This window comes from Vulpes vulpes, chromosome 2 (genome assembly GCF_048418805.1).
Source record: "Vulpes vulpes isolate BD-2025 chromosome 2, VulVul3, whole genome shotgun sequence".
Classification (NCBI taxonomy): Eukaryota; Metazoa; Chordata; class Mammalia; order Carnivora; family Canidae; genus Vulpes; species Vulpes vulpes.
This window is the reverse complement of record NC_132781.1, coordinates 54,474,151-54,490,747: the sequence shown is the minus strand read 5'-3', so window position 1 is coordinate 54,490,747 and position 16,597 is coordinate 54,474,151. Positions and strand designations below refer to the sequence as shown.

The following is a 16,597-nucleotide window of genomic DNA, read 5'->3' as shown; positions in this document are numbered from 1 at the left end:
CCCCCTCTCAGCCCCTTTGGTGTCCTTGAGCGCTACTCTCAGAGCGGCAGGAAAACACAGCCATGTCAACAAGGGAATGTCCTCTAATGTGCCTCGGGATAGGGCCAGAGATGACAGGTGGGGAGCGCCCCGCACAAGCATGGCTGCCGCCCTCCCCACCGGCCGGCGGGCCGTTGGCTGCTAGGGAGGCGAGCCGGCCGTTGGTGCGCATGCTCCCAGCTGCCCCGCACCAATATGGCCGCCGCCCTCCGGTGAGCGCCGCAGCCGCGAGCCGGCAGTTGCTGGGCATGCTCCCTGAGTGCCCCGCACCAGCATGGCGGCCGTCTTCACGGGGGTGACTTTAATTCTCGGTTTTTGGTTATAGCCGGCCGGTGCTTCTTTTTCTTCAGAAAGCTCTGAGCGCCTGGTGGAACCGGGGAAAGGGAGGGTGTCCGGGGGTGAAAGGTGAGACCCCCTCAGGCATCCGGACCGGCTCCTGGCGGGAGGAAGATGGCTGAGGGTGAGCGGCAGTCGCCGCCAGGTAGGACGGGCCGGGCCGGGGTGGGGTAGGGGCGCGGGGGCGGGGAGGGGGTGTGGTACTGGGGGGCGGCGAGGTGGCGGCGGGGTCGGGAGGTGGAGGTGCCCGAGCGGCAGAAGCTGCTGGCCCCCGGGGAGGACGTGTTGGGGGAATCGGGGGGCCGGGCTAGATCACGGGGCTGCGAAGGGGTGGTGGGTGGGGCGCAACATCCGGACTTGGGGAGCCCCGGCTGCCCAAGGGCCAGGTGCGCAGTGCTGTGGCCAAAGGGCGAGGCCTCTTCCACATTTGGGTTGCGCGTGCTGCGGTGAGCTCTGGAGCTGGTGGGGAATCTGCCAGGGATGGGGGCGAAGGTGATTCTGGGGCTGCCCTTGCCCTGGAGGTGAGGGGTGGTGCTCTGTGGGCCGGGCCCGCCCCCACCCCCTTTCCGGACTCCTCTGCACCGTGCCCACCTACGCTCTTTCCCTCTTGGAGGCGGGGCAGTGCAGTTTTCTTTCCGTGGCTGAAAATTTATTGAGAGAAACGGCCTTTAGTTGTGTAAACCACTAATTTAAAAAAGCTGGTTGTGCAAGAGGAGTCTCTCCCTGGCATCACCGTCTGTAACTTTTCTTTGCACCGTGACCTCACTTTGGTTCATCTCCAATAACTGGGATGGAAGTACCAGAGAAAGGATCTTCCTATATAGAGCCCTGTTTCCTGGAGAAGGGGAAGGCTGTTTGCTGACATCACTGAGCCCACACCGAGCTAGGAAGGACTGACCCTAGATAATTTAAAGTCCTGATAGGGCGAGTAAGTTGACCAAACACAGCTAATGTTTTGAAAGCATTGGATATTCCTTCTAACTGTCTTGCTTTTTGGGATCTCTGGAAAGGCCTCAGGAAGGAGAAATTATGAAGACCAAAAAAGGCATCTACCCTCCCCTTCCCAAATAGATTAACAAAGAACTGGGTATGGACTCTTAGGGCCTTTGAAACCAGGCATTTACTTCATTTAATACAAAACTTATGTGCCTATGCCCTTGGAAGTTCTGGTAATGCCTGTGAGAGATATAAGCCAACCAGAATTCTCAGTGAGATGAATATTTCTCCAAAGTTGGGTGGTTGAGGAGACAGCCCATGCACTAAAAGAGATGAAAGCTCGAGGAAGATATCTATGGCCGGAAAGAGCCAGGTCCCTGGAGGTGGTCCTTCTTTGCAGTTTGAAACAGGACATTTTGGAACAAGTAGAAAGAACCACTTCACTCAGTGTGGTGGTGATAACCTTGGATTTTAGAGTTGTACAGACCTGGCTCTGCCTGGCAGATCACATTCTCTGTGAGCCCTTTCTTATCTCTGAAAATGGGTATGTTATACTTTCCCCACAGAGTTGTAGTATGTGTTCCATAGATTACGAGGGCAAAACATAGGGCATGAGGGGTAGTCAGGAAATGTTGATTGCTCTTGTCCTTTTAAAAGGTGGTACAGGTTGAACCTGTAGGCTGGTTCTCAAATGATAGATGATATTACATTATACATTTGGGGAGTTTTAGGAAACATCTCTAAAACTCTAAATATTTCCATCTTACACTGTAAGCTTGTAGGGTATCCACCTGTCCCATGGCACCTTGTCAGAGATAGAATCTGAGGCTGGAGGGGCTCAGTTATCACAGTCTCAGGTTTGAAGGCTTGGTTCTTTGATTTGAGGATTGCATATTCTGGTAACAACATGTGTATGTTCATTAGTGGTTGTTGCAGTGCTTCCTACAAGGTAGCCATTCCCTTGACACTAGGCCTGGCTTGGAGGGCTTCCCACCTGTGAAATAACTTCAGAAGGGCTGTCTCTTGACAGGGAACTTACTTACAGAAGGGCTGTCTGTTCCTAAAGATCATTTGCAAGTTGATTATTTGGAACATGGAACATATTTTCCCATAAAAACAATGAGGTTAGGGGTATGTGGGTGGCTTAGTAGGTTAAGCGTCTGCCTTCAGCTCAGGTCATGATCTCAGGGTCCTGGAATCGAGACTGAGTCAGGACTCCGCACTCAGCAGGGAGCCTGCTTCTCCCTCTCCTCCCTGCTCCTGCTCTCTCTCAAATAAATAAATAATCTTAAAAAACAAACCCCAATGAGGTGGGTTAACAGCCTGACCTATATAAAACTTTTTATTTAATAGCATTTTAAGAAAATATTTTATTTATTTATTTGAGAGACAGAGACAGAGCGTGAGCAAGGGGGAGGAGGCAGAGGGAAAGAAAGAAGCGGACATCCTGCTGAGCAGGGAACCCTGTAGGCTGGATCTCCACAGATCATGACTTGAACCAAAGGCAGATGCTTAACCAGCTAAGCCACCCAGGTGGTCCTAATTAATAGTGTCTTAAAGTAATTTACTAATAGTAAGGGCCTTAATTTTGGGTTCTGGGAACAGAGCTTGTAGAACAGGTGGGAGGAGGAAGAGAGTTTCTGATTTGGTTTTTGGGCTCTGGTTTGAATTTTGAATTAGTCAGAGGTTTGCCTTGCTCTCCTCCCAGATTCTCTGTTCTCTTCCATAGGTCTCCAGGTATCAAAGCACTTTCTGCTTCCTTAGGGCCTCTTCAGGAATGCTTCAATCTCCCAATTGTCACAAGTTCCAGAACCATCTTAGGCACCTGTCCCCTTTCTCCATGCAGCCAAGTCAGCTAGGTTTTAGGAGGATAGCAGGGGGACAGATTTATTATATGTCATGAGTGACTCTCTTTGGAGAGTTTGTGTGTGTGTGTGTGTGTGTGTGTGTGTTTTAAGAGATTTGATTTATCTATTCATAAGAGACGCACACACAGAGAGGCAGAGACACACAGACAGAGGGAGAAGCAGGCTCCCTGCAAGGTGCCTGATGTGGAACTCGATCCCGGATCTTGGGATCACATCTGGAGCCTAAGGCAGACGCTAAACTGCTGAGCCACCCAGGCATCCTGAGAGGTTTTTTTTTTTTAAGATTTATTTATGAGAGAGAGAGAGAGAGAGGCAGAGACACAGGAGGAGGGAGAAGCAGGCTCCATGCCAGGAACCCGAAGCAGGACTTGATCCCAAGACTCCAGGATTGTGCCCTGGGCCAAAGGCAGGCGCTAAACCGCTGAGCCACCCAGGGATCCCCGAGTTTGTGTTTTTAAAGGAAGGCGTTAACTACTACAACAGAACTTCATTTTTTAAAAAAATATTTATTTATTTATGATAGAGAGAGAGAGAGAGAGAGGCAGAGACACAGGTAGAGGGAGAAGCAGGCTCCATGCAGGAAGCCCGATGTAGGACTCGATCCCGGGTCTCCAGGATCACACCCTGGGCTGCAGGCAGCGCTAAACTGCTGCGCCACCGGGGCTGCCCCAACAGAACTTCAATAGTAGATTCAGGCACAGCCCCTATCCAAGACTCTTGGGGTCAGGTGTATTTTAGAATTCAGAGTTTCTCAGATTTCAGAAAGCAGCACCCCACAATCTTTTTTTTTTTTTTTAATTTTTTTTTTTTTGTATTTATTTATGATAGTCACACAGAGAGAGAGAGAGAGAGGCAGAGACACAGGCAGAGGGAGAAGCAGGCTCCATGCACCGGGAGCCCGACGTGGGATTCGATCCCGGGTCTCCAGGATCGCGCCCTGGGCCAAAGGCAGGCGCTAAACCGCTGCGCCACCCAGGGATCCCAATCTTTTTTTTTTTAATTTTTATTTATGATAGTCACAGAGAGAGAGAGAGAGAGAGAGAGAGAGAGGCAGAGAGGCAGAGAGGCAGAGACACAGGCAGAGGGAGAAGCAGGCTCCATGCAAAGGGAGCCCGATGTGGGATTCGATCCCGGGTCTCCAGGATCGTGCCCTGGGCCAAAGGCAGGCACCCAACCGCTGCGCCACCCAGGGATCCCAGCACCCCACAACCAAACAAAAATACTTCTGCAAAAAACAAAAACAAAAACAAAAAAAACCCACATCTGCAACAAAACCTAAATTCCTAATGAGGGATCTGCAAAGCCTGTAAATGTCCTCATGTTGGTTTATGTTTAACTTTTGTATCAAATGAATTTGTGCCAAGCTTATTTTAAGAACTTTGACTTTTTAGAAGTTTCTGGATTTTGGAATTACAGAGAAGAGACTGAGGGCTTGTATTTCCAGTGTCAGAGTAAAGGGAATCCTGCAGTGTGGACCAGATATTTTTGGCTAGAGAGGCCACTCATACTAAGCAGTCTGCTTTGGTGTGAAGTTTGCCTGTAGGTCAGCACATGAGACTACCCTGTGTTTTCCTTTCCTCAACTTCTGAATACAGAAAATAGTTGTTTTTTTTTTTTTTTTCTGATTACAAAAGTACTGAATGCTAATTTTTTTTTTTTTTTTTTTTAAGAGAGAGAGCTCAAAGTGGGAGGAGGGGAGAGGGAGAGAGAATCTTAGGCAGGCTCCACATTTTCAATGCAGAGCCTGACGTGGGTCTCCATCTCATGACCCTGAGATTATGAGATCATGACCTGAGCTGAAATCAAGAGTTGGGTGCTCAACTGACTGAGCCACCCAGCACCCCATACTGTATGCTAGTTTTTAATAGCAATTTGTAGCTTAGAAATGGAAGTCCCTTATAAATCTTACCTCCTCAAGATAACTATTAACTAACTTTGGGGTTAATCCTTCAGATTTTTCCAATGTACGTGCTATTAGATACATATGTTATTTATACAGTATGTATAGCTATTTTCGCAGTAATGAGATTATATTGTATATAACATAGCTTAATTTTCTCTCTTCGTTTACTAATATCTGGGCTGTTTTCTTATGTCAATAGTTTAGGTTTTATTCTTTTAAAAAGCTGAAGATTTCCATTATATGGGCCATATTATTATTTACCCATTGCCTTATCAATTGATATATGGGCTGTTTCCTTTTTCCATGCAGTGAGTGCCCTTATATGCATCTTTGTGTATTTCTGTGAGCACGTGAAGGCTTGATGCCTACAAGTAGAACTGTTGGCTCAATGGGTCTGTGTGGTTTTTGCTTCAAAAGTCAGTGCTGAATTGCCTCAGCAGATTCTACCAAGACTTCCACCAGCAGTGCTGGAGAATTCCTGCTTCCTCTTCACCAGTCCATGCCAGATGGTTTTTTGTTTTTTTTTTTTCATGCCAGATGGTTTTAATCTGCCACCCTGATTTGGAAGAGCCGTCTCATTTACATTTCTTTGCTTATTCAGAGGTTGGCAATCTTTTTCAAATGTTTGTTGGTGGTGGCCATTTGTATTTTCTTCCCCCTTCTTTGAATTGCCTGCTTCTGTCTAAAAGGTCAAATTGGTTTTATTTTTCTGACCATTCTCTGGTGAGGGACCAGGAGGTGAGGGCACGTGGCGCCACTGAACCTCTAGTTGTTGAGGGGATCATGAGTATGGCCAGGCTCTGTGCTGCTGAAGGAAAGACAGGAGGTTGGTGGGCTTGGCTTTAACAAGCCATTACTCTGTCCTGGGAGTACGTGTCTGGTTTACCCTAGGGACTGGGGATTAGAGTCTTGGTTTAAACGTGTGTGTGTGTGTGTGTGTGTGTGTGTGTGTGTGTGTGTGTGTGTGAGAGAGAGAGAGAGAGAGAGAGAGAGAGAGAGAGAGAGAGGAAGGGAGGAAGTTGGGTTGAGGGGAAGATTCTATTTATCTGTTTGCTTTTTCACTTTCTTTGTCAAGATTCCTCGGAGGATATCCCTCCAGCCACTCAGAACTTCATCATTCCGAAAAAGGAGATCCACACGGTTCCAGACATGGGCAAATGGAAGCGTTCTCAGGTACCCGTGGTGTCTGCAGTATTGAGCCAGAGCTGGGATGAAGAACTTGGGCTTTTTCAGAGACCATGAGCTCCTGACCTTTCTTGCTCTTGGAACCAGAGCTGTTAGAAGCTGGGGAGAGAGATGACGGGGGAGCCAGCTGTTCTCTCTCACGGGGAGAAGTTACAGCCAGTCTGGGAGTCAGCATATCTAAGTGAGAGGAGGTTATCTATCTCATTGAAACCTAGGCCAGGAAGGTGGCTGGGCCTAAAAACACCTAGGAACTGGGACCTGGAGCAAGAGGAAGTGCTGACCACCTTTCTGTGCTGTTCAGTCCAATGGTGGGCAGAAATGAACAGCTTCTACCTCCCGGGCTTCTGGCACAGGCTGTGGAAAGATTGGGACTAAGAGAAAGAAAGCCAATTTCAAATCCCCAGGGAAAGCCTTGGTCCCAGCTACAGCCAGGTGCCCACCCCTGGTCTGCTCAGCTGGGGTGGGGAGAGTCACTGGTACAGAAGGGCTCATTCTCTGTGGGGGGGAGTCTGTTGTGCTTACACTGAGCCCACACCCTGCATTTGCCGTGGCTTGTCCTTCTTGGGGCCATGTAAGCTTTTCTGGCTCCTCTTTCATAAGCCTGCCTTCTAAATATTTGCCGATGGTTATCATGACTTTTCTGAGTTATATTCTCCCCCTAGATCTTCACCAGGATAAACACCTTAGTCCCCACAGCTGCTCAGAGGACACGGTTTGACTCCTTTCATCATCTTGGTTGCTCTACCTCAGGGTTTCTAAACCTCAGCGCTGTTGACATTTGGGAGTAGATAATTCTTTGTGGTAGGGGGCTGTCCTGTGTATTGTAGGATGTTTAGTAACTTCTGTGTCTTCTACCTGCTAGATGCCAACAGCACCCCTCCCCCCAGTTATTAACAACCAAAAGTGTCTCCAGACACTGTCAGAAGTCACCTGGGAGCTAAATCACTTGGGTTGAGAACCCTGAGTCTGCCTTGAACCTACAGTATTGCTGAATCCAAAAATGGCTTTAGTTCTTTGCTTTCCCCTTGGGTGTTTTCCAAAGAGGATGTGTTTATGATGTGCCAGGTATTTTTTAGCTCATTTAATCCTCACAAAAACTCTGGGAAGTAGACTCAGTGTTCATCTCCATTTTGAAGGTGAGAAAAGTGAGACCAGGAGATAAAGAAATTTAGCAAGATGGTAGCATTAGCAAGTGGTTGGGATGAGATTCAAGATTCACGCCCAGGTCCTCTGTCTCTAGATAGACATGGGTTGAGCCACCATGCTCTAGGCCATAGGTCAGCAAATTACTGCCTTCTTACCTAATCTGGACCTCTGTCTGTTTTTGTAAATAAAGTTTTATTGGAACACAGCAAGGTTCATTTGTTTATGTATTGTTCATGGCTGCTTTCGCACTCACTGGCAGTGTTGAGAATTTGTAAACCAGACTTTATGGTCTGCTGAGCCTAAAATAGTTACTATCTGGCCCTTCGTAGGTGCCAACACTTTTTGGGAAACGTTGGTTAGTTCTTCTAATGGAGTATTGTTGAACAATCTTGGGTAGAAGCCTTTCGCTTGCTCTAAAGCTCACCACTCAAGTGTGTGACTTCACAAGTGACTCTGTGCCATGGTTCACACAGTTTGATTAGGCAGCAGAGTGCAGCAAGAGGATGGACTTAGGGTCAGAGAGATCAAAGCTTGAATTATTATGGGACCTGAGGGTTGCCATTTCCTCTTCTTGTGACTTAGGTAATGTGCCTAAGCTAGCCAAGACTGTTTCTTCTACGAAAAATGAGTTGTTTGGAGGCTTAAAGGACTCGAAGTCCAAAAAGCACCTGACCCAGCGCTAAGCATTCATGAGGGGTACTGACCTGCAGGCATGGTTGTTACTGTTACAGGGATGAGGATGGTGGCGTTGGTGGAGACAGGTATGTTTATAAGAATGGCCTGAGCTTTAGTCACCAAGAGACTCGGGCCTGTGTGGGAGCAAGGACACTGCCCCTTGCTGCTTTCTGTCTTTGCATCCGGTGTAATTTGTAAGAATGACTGTGATCACTGGCCGCAGGCAGGACGAGGGCTCAGACCTGCCCTGTGACCCCTCATTTCCATTCCACAGGCTGTAGGAAGGTCCTGGTACAGGAAATGTTCCTTTCTAGATGCTGGATGGTCAGTTGTCAGGGCTTGCTGTGGCTGCTGCTGCCATCTCTAAAGCTTGGATAAGGAGAGGAAGGAAGAGATTGAGAGGCAGCCGAGATGGAAAAGAAATGAGACCAAACAGAAGTCATTTGCTCCTGGGACTACTTCTCCAGAGGCCTGCACCTCACTATTTTCTTACCCATGTGCTGGCTGTAACCCTAGCCCAGCAGGGAAGACAGTGCCCAATTGGAAGCCAGGGATGGGTGTGCTGGCACACCTGACCGTGGGCAGAAAACTGTTTCTTCTCTAGGAAGCAGACGGGCTGCACTACAGTCTGACATCATGGCCTGTCTGGTGGGGGGAAACATCTGGAAGCCTACTAGGGGAGGAACCCTTGTGGAATTCCTTCAACTCCTGGTGGTGTAGTATAATTGTAGGACTTGTGGGGTCCTAGCTCCATATCTAATGAGATCTTGGTCTTAGGAGACCTTGGGCAAGTCACCTTTCCTGAAGTGAAGCCTTGGTTTCCTCATCTATAAAATGAGGACAGTGAGTGTTTACCTTGTGGGGTTGTGTAAAGGAGCTCCTGGTGGTAGTAATGAGCATGTTCTGGCTGAGGATCCAGGTGTAATCATGGTCATTGACTTGCCAGCTGTTAAGGATGGAGGGTCTGGGGGGGAATTTGGCATTATCATTCTGCTTCCCTTGCTGGCAGGCTGGGGACCAGGGGACAGCTTGGAGCTCTTTGGCAACTGGATGGAGCTGGGGGCTGGGTAGGGGGGTGGAGGGTCAGGGGTCTGACATTCCTCTCCCTCCCCGCTCCCCACTTTATTTGGTAGGCATACGCTGACTACATCGGATTCATCCTCACCCTCAATGAAGGTGTGAAGGGAAAGAAGCTGACCTTTGAGTACAAAGTCTCTGAGGTAGGCACAGGCAGGGAACCTGCCACCGAAGAGCCTTTCCCAGAATAGCTATGGAGAATCACATGTGCTTGTTGCCCACAACACGCCAGGGCAGAAAATAAGACTGCCCAAGGACATGTGCAGTTGACATTTTGGTGTTTGTATTTCTTTTCTTTATTTAAAAATATTTATTATTTGAAGTGGGGGGAGCCTGCATGAGTAAGGGGAGGGAGAGGGACAAGCAGACTCCACACTGAGCAGAGTCTGATATAGTAGTGCGATCCTGGCGGGGCTCGATCCCAGGACCCAAAGACCATGACTGGAGCCGAAACCAAAAGTCAGACGCTCAACCTACTGAGCCACCCAGGTGCCTCTTGGTGTTTGTATTTCTTTCTTTCTTTCTTTCTTTTTTTTAAAATATTTTATTTATTTATTCATTCATTCATTCATTCATTCATTCATTCATGAGAGCACAGACAGAGAGGCAGAGAGATACAGGCAGAGGGAGAAGCAGGCTCCATGCAGGGAGCCCGATGTGGGACTTGTTCCCAGGATTCCAGGATCACATCCTGGGCTGAAGGCAGCGCTAAAACACTGAGCCACCCAGGGATATCCAGTGTTTGTATTTCTAATCTTTTCCTTTTCCTCAATCTGTGAATAGATAGAGATTTATAAAATTGGGATCAAGGGAAGTACACATCTTACAGCCTGCATTTTTGCTAACTGGTGTTTTTATGTAACTTTTTAGATGAAAAAAAGATCGTAAACAAAGTAAGTGTGCTCACCAAAGGGAACAGTAATAGAAGTGTATTTACAAAAAGCTGACCTCTCCCGATTTTCTCCCTCCTACCCGCCTCCCTGGGGTGTCCCTAGGAACAGTTTTGGGAATGCCAGCCAGACCTGCCATGTGAGCCCCTCCTCTCCTGTTGCCCCTCCACTATGTAAATGGCTGTCTCATTGAGCCCACCCTCATTGTTTAAGCAGCCCCTGACTGTGGACTTTGAGATTGTGTCCCTAAATATTGGTGCTCTGAACAACCTTACATATAGATCTGTGGATGCACTTTCCTTTTTTAAATACATTTTTTTTAAAAGGTTCTATTCATTCATGAGAGATACAGAGAGAGGCAGAGACATGGGCAGAGGAAGAAGCAGACTCCCTGTGGGGAACCCGAAGTGGGACTCCATCCCAGGACTCCAGGATCGCCCTGAGCTGAAGGCAGATGCTCAACCACTGGCCACCCAGGCATCCCTGTGGATGCTCTTTCCTAAGGAATCATTCCTGGAAGTGGGAATACTGAGTTTAGGGCATGCACTGCAGGGTGTGCACTCTCTGGCTGCTGTTTCAGAGACAGGTGGTTTGCGGAGAGGACAAGAGCTGTGGGGGGTGGTGTGGGCTTGCAGGCTGTTTGCTCTTACTGGATGCCACCTCCTAGGGCTAGGTCCCAGGCCTCCAGTGGCTCTTGGGTTCTTATCCTAGTTGGCCCACAGTCATCTTGAGACTCTTATCTCAGACACCAGGGCCTGAGCTGCCTCTCAGTGCCTTATCTCACCCTGTCGGGTAAGGCCTGACCCTGTTGTGGCTTGGTCTTTCCACCTGTCCTGAGGCTAGCAGGGCAATGCTCATATCAAAGCCCCTGCCCCGCTGCCTTCCCTCCCCCCTCCCACCCACCCCCATCCCCTGCCCCGCCCCAGAGAGCTGCCTCTTCCTGGGCCCTAACTGGCTGGTGGGAGGCTGATATCTTGTTCTGTCACCAGAGGGGAGCCAGGCCTGTGCTGGGGATAGACCTCCTTCTCTTGGGAGCTGGTCCATCACGGAGTTTGTGGTTTGAGAGAGGAGAGGGCTTGTCCTTGAGTGTGTGATGAGGGAAGCTGGGCTGTGCTCAGGGGGCAGGGAGTGTGGTGGGGGTAGGCTAATTATAGGGGGATGTTCTAATTACCCCAGCAGATCCTGAGCCTCCAAATCCCTCTCAGGTCCCATAATTGACCCTCACGCTTTGATGGTAAGACTCCACGCCAGCCAGGTGTTGTCTTAGCTCAGGAGTTGTTCTTCTGGCAGGATTGTAGCATGGTTAAGTGCTTGGGTTCTGGAGTCAGGCTGACTGGGTTTTGATAACCTCTCCCTTCCATGCTGAGTGGCTTTGTCCCCTCTGACCTTCTATCTCTTCATCTATGAGTGGAAGAGCCAACAGACCGACTCATGGCCCCTGGGGAGGATTCAGTGGGAATCCCACACATAGGGATGTTAGCACAGTGCCTGGCACATTAGCTCTTATCATTAGCTATTTTTCAGTTCTAACGTCTAGTAGTGGTGTGATTGCTTCACCTGGGGGCTCTTCCTGAACTAGGCTTCATCCCAGTGCCAGGGCAATCACTTGGTGGTCAGAGGTGACTAATTTGGTCTCCAGAGGTCTTCCAGCTTCTGCCCACAGCTGGCAGGGCAGCAGAAGGCACGACTGACAGCATGTGGTCTCAGCCCACGGATGTGAGGGGGGCCCCCTCGGCACAGCTGCTGGGGGCACCTGTTTCCTCTTAGTCCTTCCTCCTCCCACAGGGTTGGCAGCTGGGGAGAGGGCAGATGGAGCTGCCTTAGGTGGCAGCTTCCAGACCAGCAGCATCGAAGGGAGCAAGCAAGGGCAATCTGGTGAGACTGTCTAGACCCATGTTTAGAAGGCTCTCCTTCAGTTTGAGATTATGTCTGTCCTAATCTTCAGGGTTTTTTTGAGTTTTGCAAAATGTGAGTAGAAAAGAGGATTAGGGACGCCTGGGTGGTTCAGTGGTGGTTGAGCATCTGCCTTTGGCTCAGGGCGTGATCCCTGAGTCCTGGGATCGAGTCCCGCATCAGGGTCCCTGCATGGAGCTCTCTGCCTGTGTCTCTGCCTCTCTCTATGTCTCTCAAGAATAAATAAATAAAGTCATTAAAGAAAAAAGGATTATTATTATTTTTTATTCTTGTTTGATATTTAAGTTGGGAGCAAAGAAAAAAAAAAAACACTGGCAAGTAATGTTTTAGAGAAAATTTTATTGGTCCATGAAATCCAAGAGGAAGCCCTGGGTGAGGAAGCAGGAGGGTAGTTCAAATTATTATTTGTGCTTCCTGAGGGTTCTGGCTCACAGCCCCTCTGGCCCAGCCAGTCAGACAATAGAGGCAGCCCCTGCATTCTGAAAGCCCTCTCCAGAAAGAGGAGCGAGGAGCCTTTTAATTATTCATTGCCCCAGCTGAGCTGGCAGCTGGGGCCTGGCTTCCACAGCCTTCCAGCACCTTCTTTATCCCCTTCAGCCCTGGCCCAGGACTGAGATGGCCCGGGAGTCGGGCCTGGCTGGTACTTCTTGGGGCCAGATTACCACCTCATCACTCCCGAGTCCTGGTTGCAGCATGGGGTCAGGTTTGCTCTGTCCTTATCAGGTGCTGGTGACCTAATTCTTCACAAAGCTGGGCTCTGGAAGCACTTTCTCACACATTACAGCTGGGCAGCTTTATGTCACCCTGGCCTTCTGCCTCAGCCAGGTATAAAGGGAGTTTCCCCTCTTACAGGTAACTTTTCCTGAGAGGGGAGGTGGGGGATGGCATCCTTCAGGCCACTGTCACATTGTCTATTGCCAGGGGGTGCTGTTTACTTGGCCTGCAGTGATTTGTACCTCCTGGAGCTGTGTGGGGGTGAAGGGGTGTTGAGGGGGACTGGGGAGGATGGGCACTGGCTGACAGATACTCCATTAGCTCAAGTCCATGTTCCCTCTCCCAGAGCTCTCTGACTGCCCCTCTGCAGAGCCTGCACAATGCAGCAGTGGACCTGACTGAGCCTTGCCTTCCTCTTCAGAACTTTTCATGTGGGCACTACCCTGCTAGGTCCTACCCAGTATCAGGGGTTTCTGGAAGTCTCTCTCTGTGCTCTTGGTGCCCGGTGGACACAAGCAAGACCTGCTTCCTGGCAAGGTCTTCTTTCCCAGGGCTGCCTGCCTCTAAACACCCTCTGCTTTGTGCCCTCTGCTAGCCTTTCGTCCTGGCCTTTTTTTTTTTTTTTTTTTTTTTACAAGCCACACCCAGAAGGAGCCCTTTTCTAGCTGCCCTTCTAGACCTGTGTTTTGGATAGTCAGCTTCACCTGATCTCCTCATTGAGTAACATTCTGTGTGCTAATGCTGCCCTGGCCTGTGGCACCAATTCCATGTCTTGGTTTCTGCCTGCTGTGGGAAAGGTGTAGGGAGACAGGCTCCCTGAAACTGCAGCCCAGCAAAGCATTACAGAGGTTTGGACCTCTGACCCAGTGGTTCTGCTGAAGGAGACTTCCCAGATTGTAGAAGTGGACAATTGGAAATAAGCCAAATATGTAACAGAGATTCAATAAATCATAGTATGTTGGCACAATGAAATACTATTGACTTACTAAAGGCTGTCATAAAATTATGTTTACATGTTGATGTGGGATAAGGCTTATGAGGAAATCAGGCAGGCTACCAGGCAGCATGTGCCCTGGAACCCGTGTTTTAAATATTTTATTTATTTGAGAGAGAGAGTAAGCATGGATGAGGGAGAGGGGCAGAAGGAGAGGGACAAGCAGACTCCTCGCTGTGCAGGGAGCCCGACGCAGGGTTCTGTCCTAGGGCCCTGGGATCATGACTTGAGTTGAAGGCAGACGCTTAACCGCCTGAACCACCCAGGCGCCACCCCCCCACCCCCCCACCAGACAGTTGGATTTAATATTTTATTTATTTATTCATGAGAGACACACACACACAGAGAGAGGCAGAGACACAGGCACAGGCTCCCATGCGGGGAGCCTGATGTAGGACTTGATCCCGGGACCCCAGGATCACGCCCTGGGCTGAAGGCGGCGTTAAACTGCTGAGCCACCCAGGGATCCCCCCCTTTTTTTTTTTAATATTTTATTTATTTATTTATTCATGAGACACACACACACACACACACACACAGAGGCAGAGACACAGACACAGGCTCCCATGCAGGGCAGACAGTTGGATTTAAAAACTCCATCCTGTAGGAGTGTGTGATCTCCCCAACACTTAGCACTTAATGCCATGCCTAGGGGTCATTGTCCAGCAGCAGGTGAGACTTCCCTTTGTGGCTCTAGCTGGGGGCCACTCGTCATTGTGGCTTGTCCCCTCTACTTTACCTATTATAGGCCATTGAGAAACTGGTCGCCCTCCTCAACACACTGGACAGGTGGATTGATGAGATTCCTCCGGTGGACCAGCCCTCTCGATTTGGGAACAAGGCCTACAGGACCTGGTATGCCAAACTCGACGAGGTGAGGCTGTCACAGGACATACTTGGGGACTGGGCCAGGGGTGCAGGAGCTTTCAGGTATCTCAGCATCTCTGGGGAGTTTGTTAAATTCCACTTACCAAAAGTACCAATGTATTTACCCTCTGCCCCCGTCATCTTCTGGGAACCACCACTGTGGATGCCCAATCCTCTGCACAGGGCTGTTAATTAGGTCATCGTTTGCATTAGCTACAGATTCAAATGTCCCAAGTGTCCATGTGTAGGGGGTCAGTTGGATAAACTAGTAGAGCTAGCCTGGAGTGCTATGCAGCTATGAGAAAGACTAGGAGATCTACTTGGAGCCTGGGGTGAGGCAGTCTGGGATTTATCATTCAGTTGAAGAAGAACCTGGGATCGGTCTGACACATATGGTGAGCTACTTCTTGGTAGCAAGGAGGGAAAAATGAAAAGATCTGGTTGCGTAAAGAAACATCAGTTCCTGGTGACCTAGTTTACGCAAACTGCTCAGTTTGTGTAAAGAAACACCATTAGAAGGATATACAAGAGGCTAATAAAGCTGTGGTTTCTCTCAGGGCAGGAGAGAGTGGGAAGGGGGATAGAAACTTCTCAATGCATCCCTTTTGTAATATGTGTAATTATTTGCTTTTTTACTTTTTGATATTTTCTTGGCAAATCCCAAAGAATTTAGTATTGTACTTCTTTTTCTTGATTTTTCAAATTATTAATTTTTATTTCAATTTCAGGTAGTTAGCATTTAGTGCAATATAGGTTTCTTAAGTAGAATTCAGTGCATTTTAATTTTGTTAATGTGTTTATTTTTGAATCCTATCACAGTGATACCTGTTCAAAGCAAACAAAAAATAAAAATGCAGGATCAGAGTCCTGTAGGTCTAGGGTAAGGCCTGGGAATCCAGATTTTCCTCAGGTCTCTAGGAGATTTTCCTGCCAGGTGTCCATAGACTGAACCTAAAGCAACTTGAGTCCTCATTTCTCTGACCTCGTGTTTTTGCCTGGAGCAGAGGGGAGTCCCAAGGACCCAGCAAAATGCTGCCCTGCCTAAGAGCAATCTGGGGCTGCCCCTGGAATCTTAAGAGGGTACATGTTTTTTTTTTGTTGTTTGTTTGTTTTCTTTTTAAGATTTTTATTGAGTTCTAACTTACAGGAAAGTGAACACAACATAGCTATACAGCTTGATGGACCTTAACGTAGGTTTTGACCCTTGTACCACCACCTGTATCAAGCTCTAAAACACTCCAGCACTCTAGCGGGACCCTTGTGCCCCTTTTGAGGTGATATCCACCTCCAGACTCTTCTAAGTTCTATCCCATAGATAAGTGCTACCTGTTTTTGAATTTCTTATAAATGTCTGACTTCTTTTGCTCAGTGTTCTGTCTCTGCGAGTCACCCGTGTTGTGTGGAGCAGCTGAGCTTTTTCATTGTGGTGTGGTGTTTCAGCACCTAACCACACCATGGTCTGTTGCTGATGGACATTTCAGTTGAGGGCTACTATGGATAATGCTGCTATGAACATTCTCGTATGTTTTTTGGTGGACATATGGCACAGATTCTTGCTACCCTGGGAGTATGAAGAAAGATGGTGCCTATAAGGACATCAGTGAGTTACGGGATAAGGGAGTCGAATGGCTTCTTTGCAATTCCCTCCTATCTTGTCCCAGATCCTTGTCCCCTGGAGGAAGGGTCCGCAGACTAGAAACCACCCTAGGGTAGTTGCTCTATGGTGTAAGAGTAAATGTTTCCCTCTTCTTTCTGTAGCCAGTCAGAGCAGGGAGCCAGGCTAGCCTGGCATGGCCCGCTGGGCCCCAGCCAAATGCTGCTCCTGGGTCCCTGCCTACCAGGATGCTGCCTAATCTGCTGCCACCACTTTGTGTCTCTTGTGTTATCAGGAAGCAGAAAACTTGGTGGCCACAGTGGTCCCCACCTGTCTGGCAGCTGCTGTGCCTGAGGTGGCCGTTTACCTAAAGGAGTCAGTGGGGAACTCCACACGCATCGACTATGGCACAGGTACCTGCTGCTCTCTGTGTTTACTTGGCTTCACCGCAGCCTCTTC

General features: G+C 48.8%; 1 protein-coding gene across 7 annotated transcripts in view; it reads left to right on the top strand.

Moving 5' to 3' along the window:
- Nucleotides 1-37: 37 nt before the first annotated feature.
- The window catches only part of PTPA (protein phosphatase 2 phosphatase activator), a 42,340-nt gene continuing 25,780 nt past the window's right edge, over nt 38-16,597 (top strand). For all 7 annotated transcript variants that reach the window (XR_011999823.1, XR_011999822.1, XR_011999821.1 and 4 more), the window contains exons 1-5: nt 38-520; nt 6,158-6,255; nt 9,222-9,308; nt 14,426-14,551; nt 16,434-16,551. Coding sequence is in view for 1 of the 7 variants with exons in the window: in XM_026009488.2 (XP_025865273.1) it covers nt 490-520; nt 6,158-6,255; nt 9,222-9,308; nt 14,426-14,551; nt 16,434-16,551 (460 nt within the window). In the remaining 6 variants the exon portion in view is untranslated. The remainder of the gene's footprint in view (nt 521-6,157; nt 6,256-9,221; nt 9,309-14,425; nt 14,552-16,433; nt 16,552-16,597) is intronic.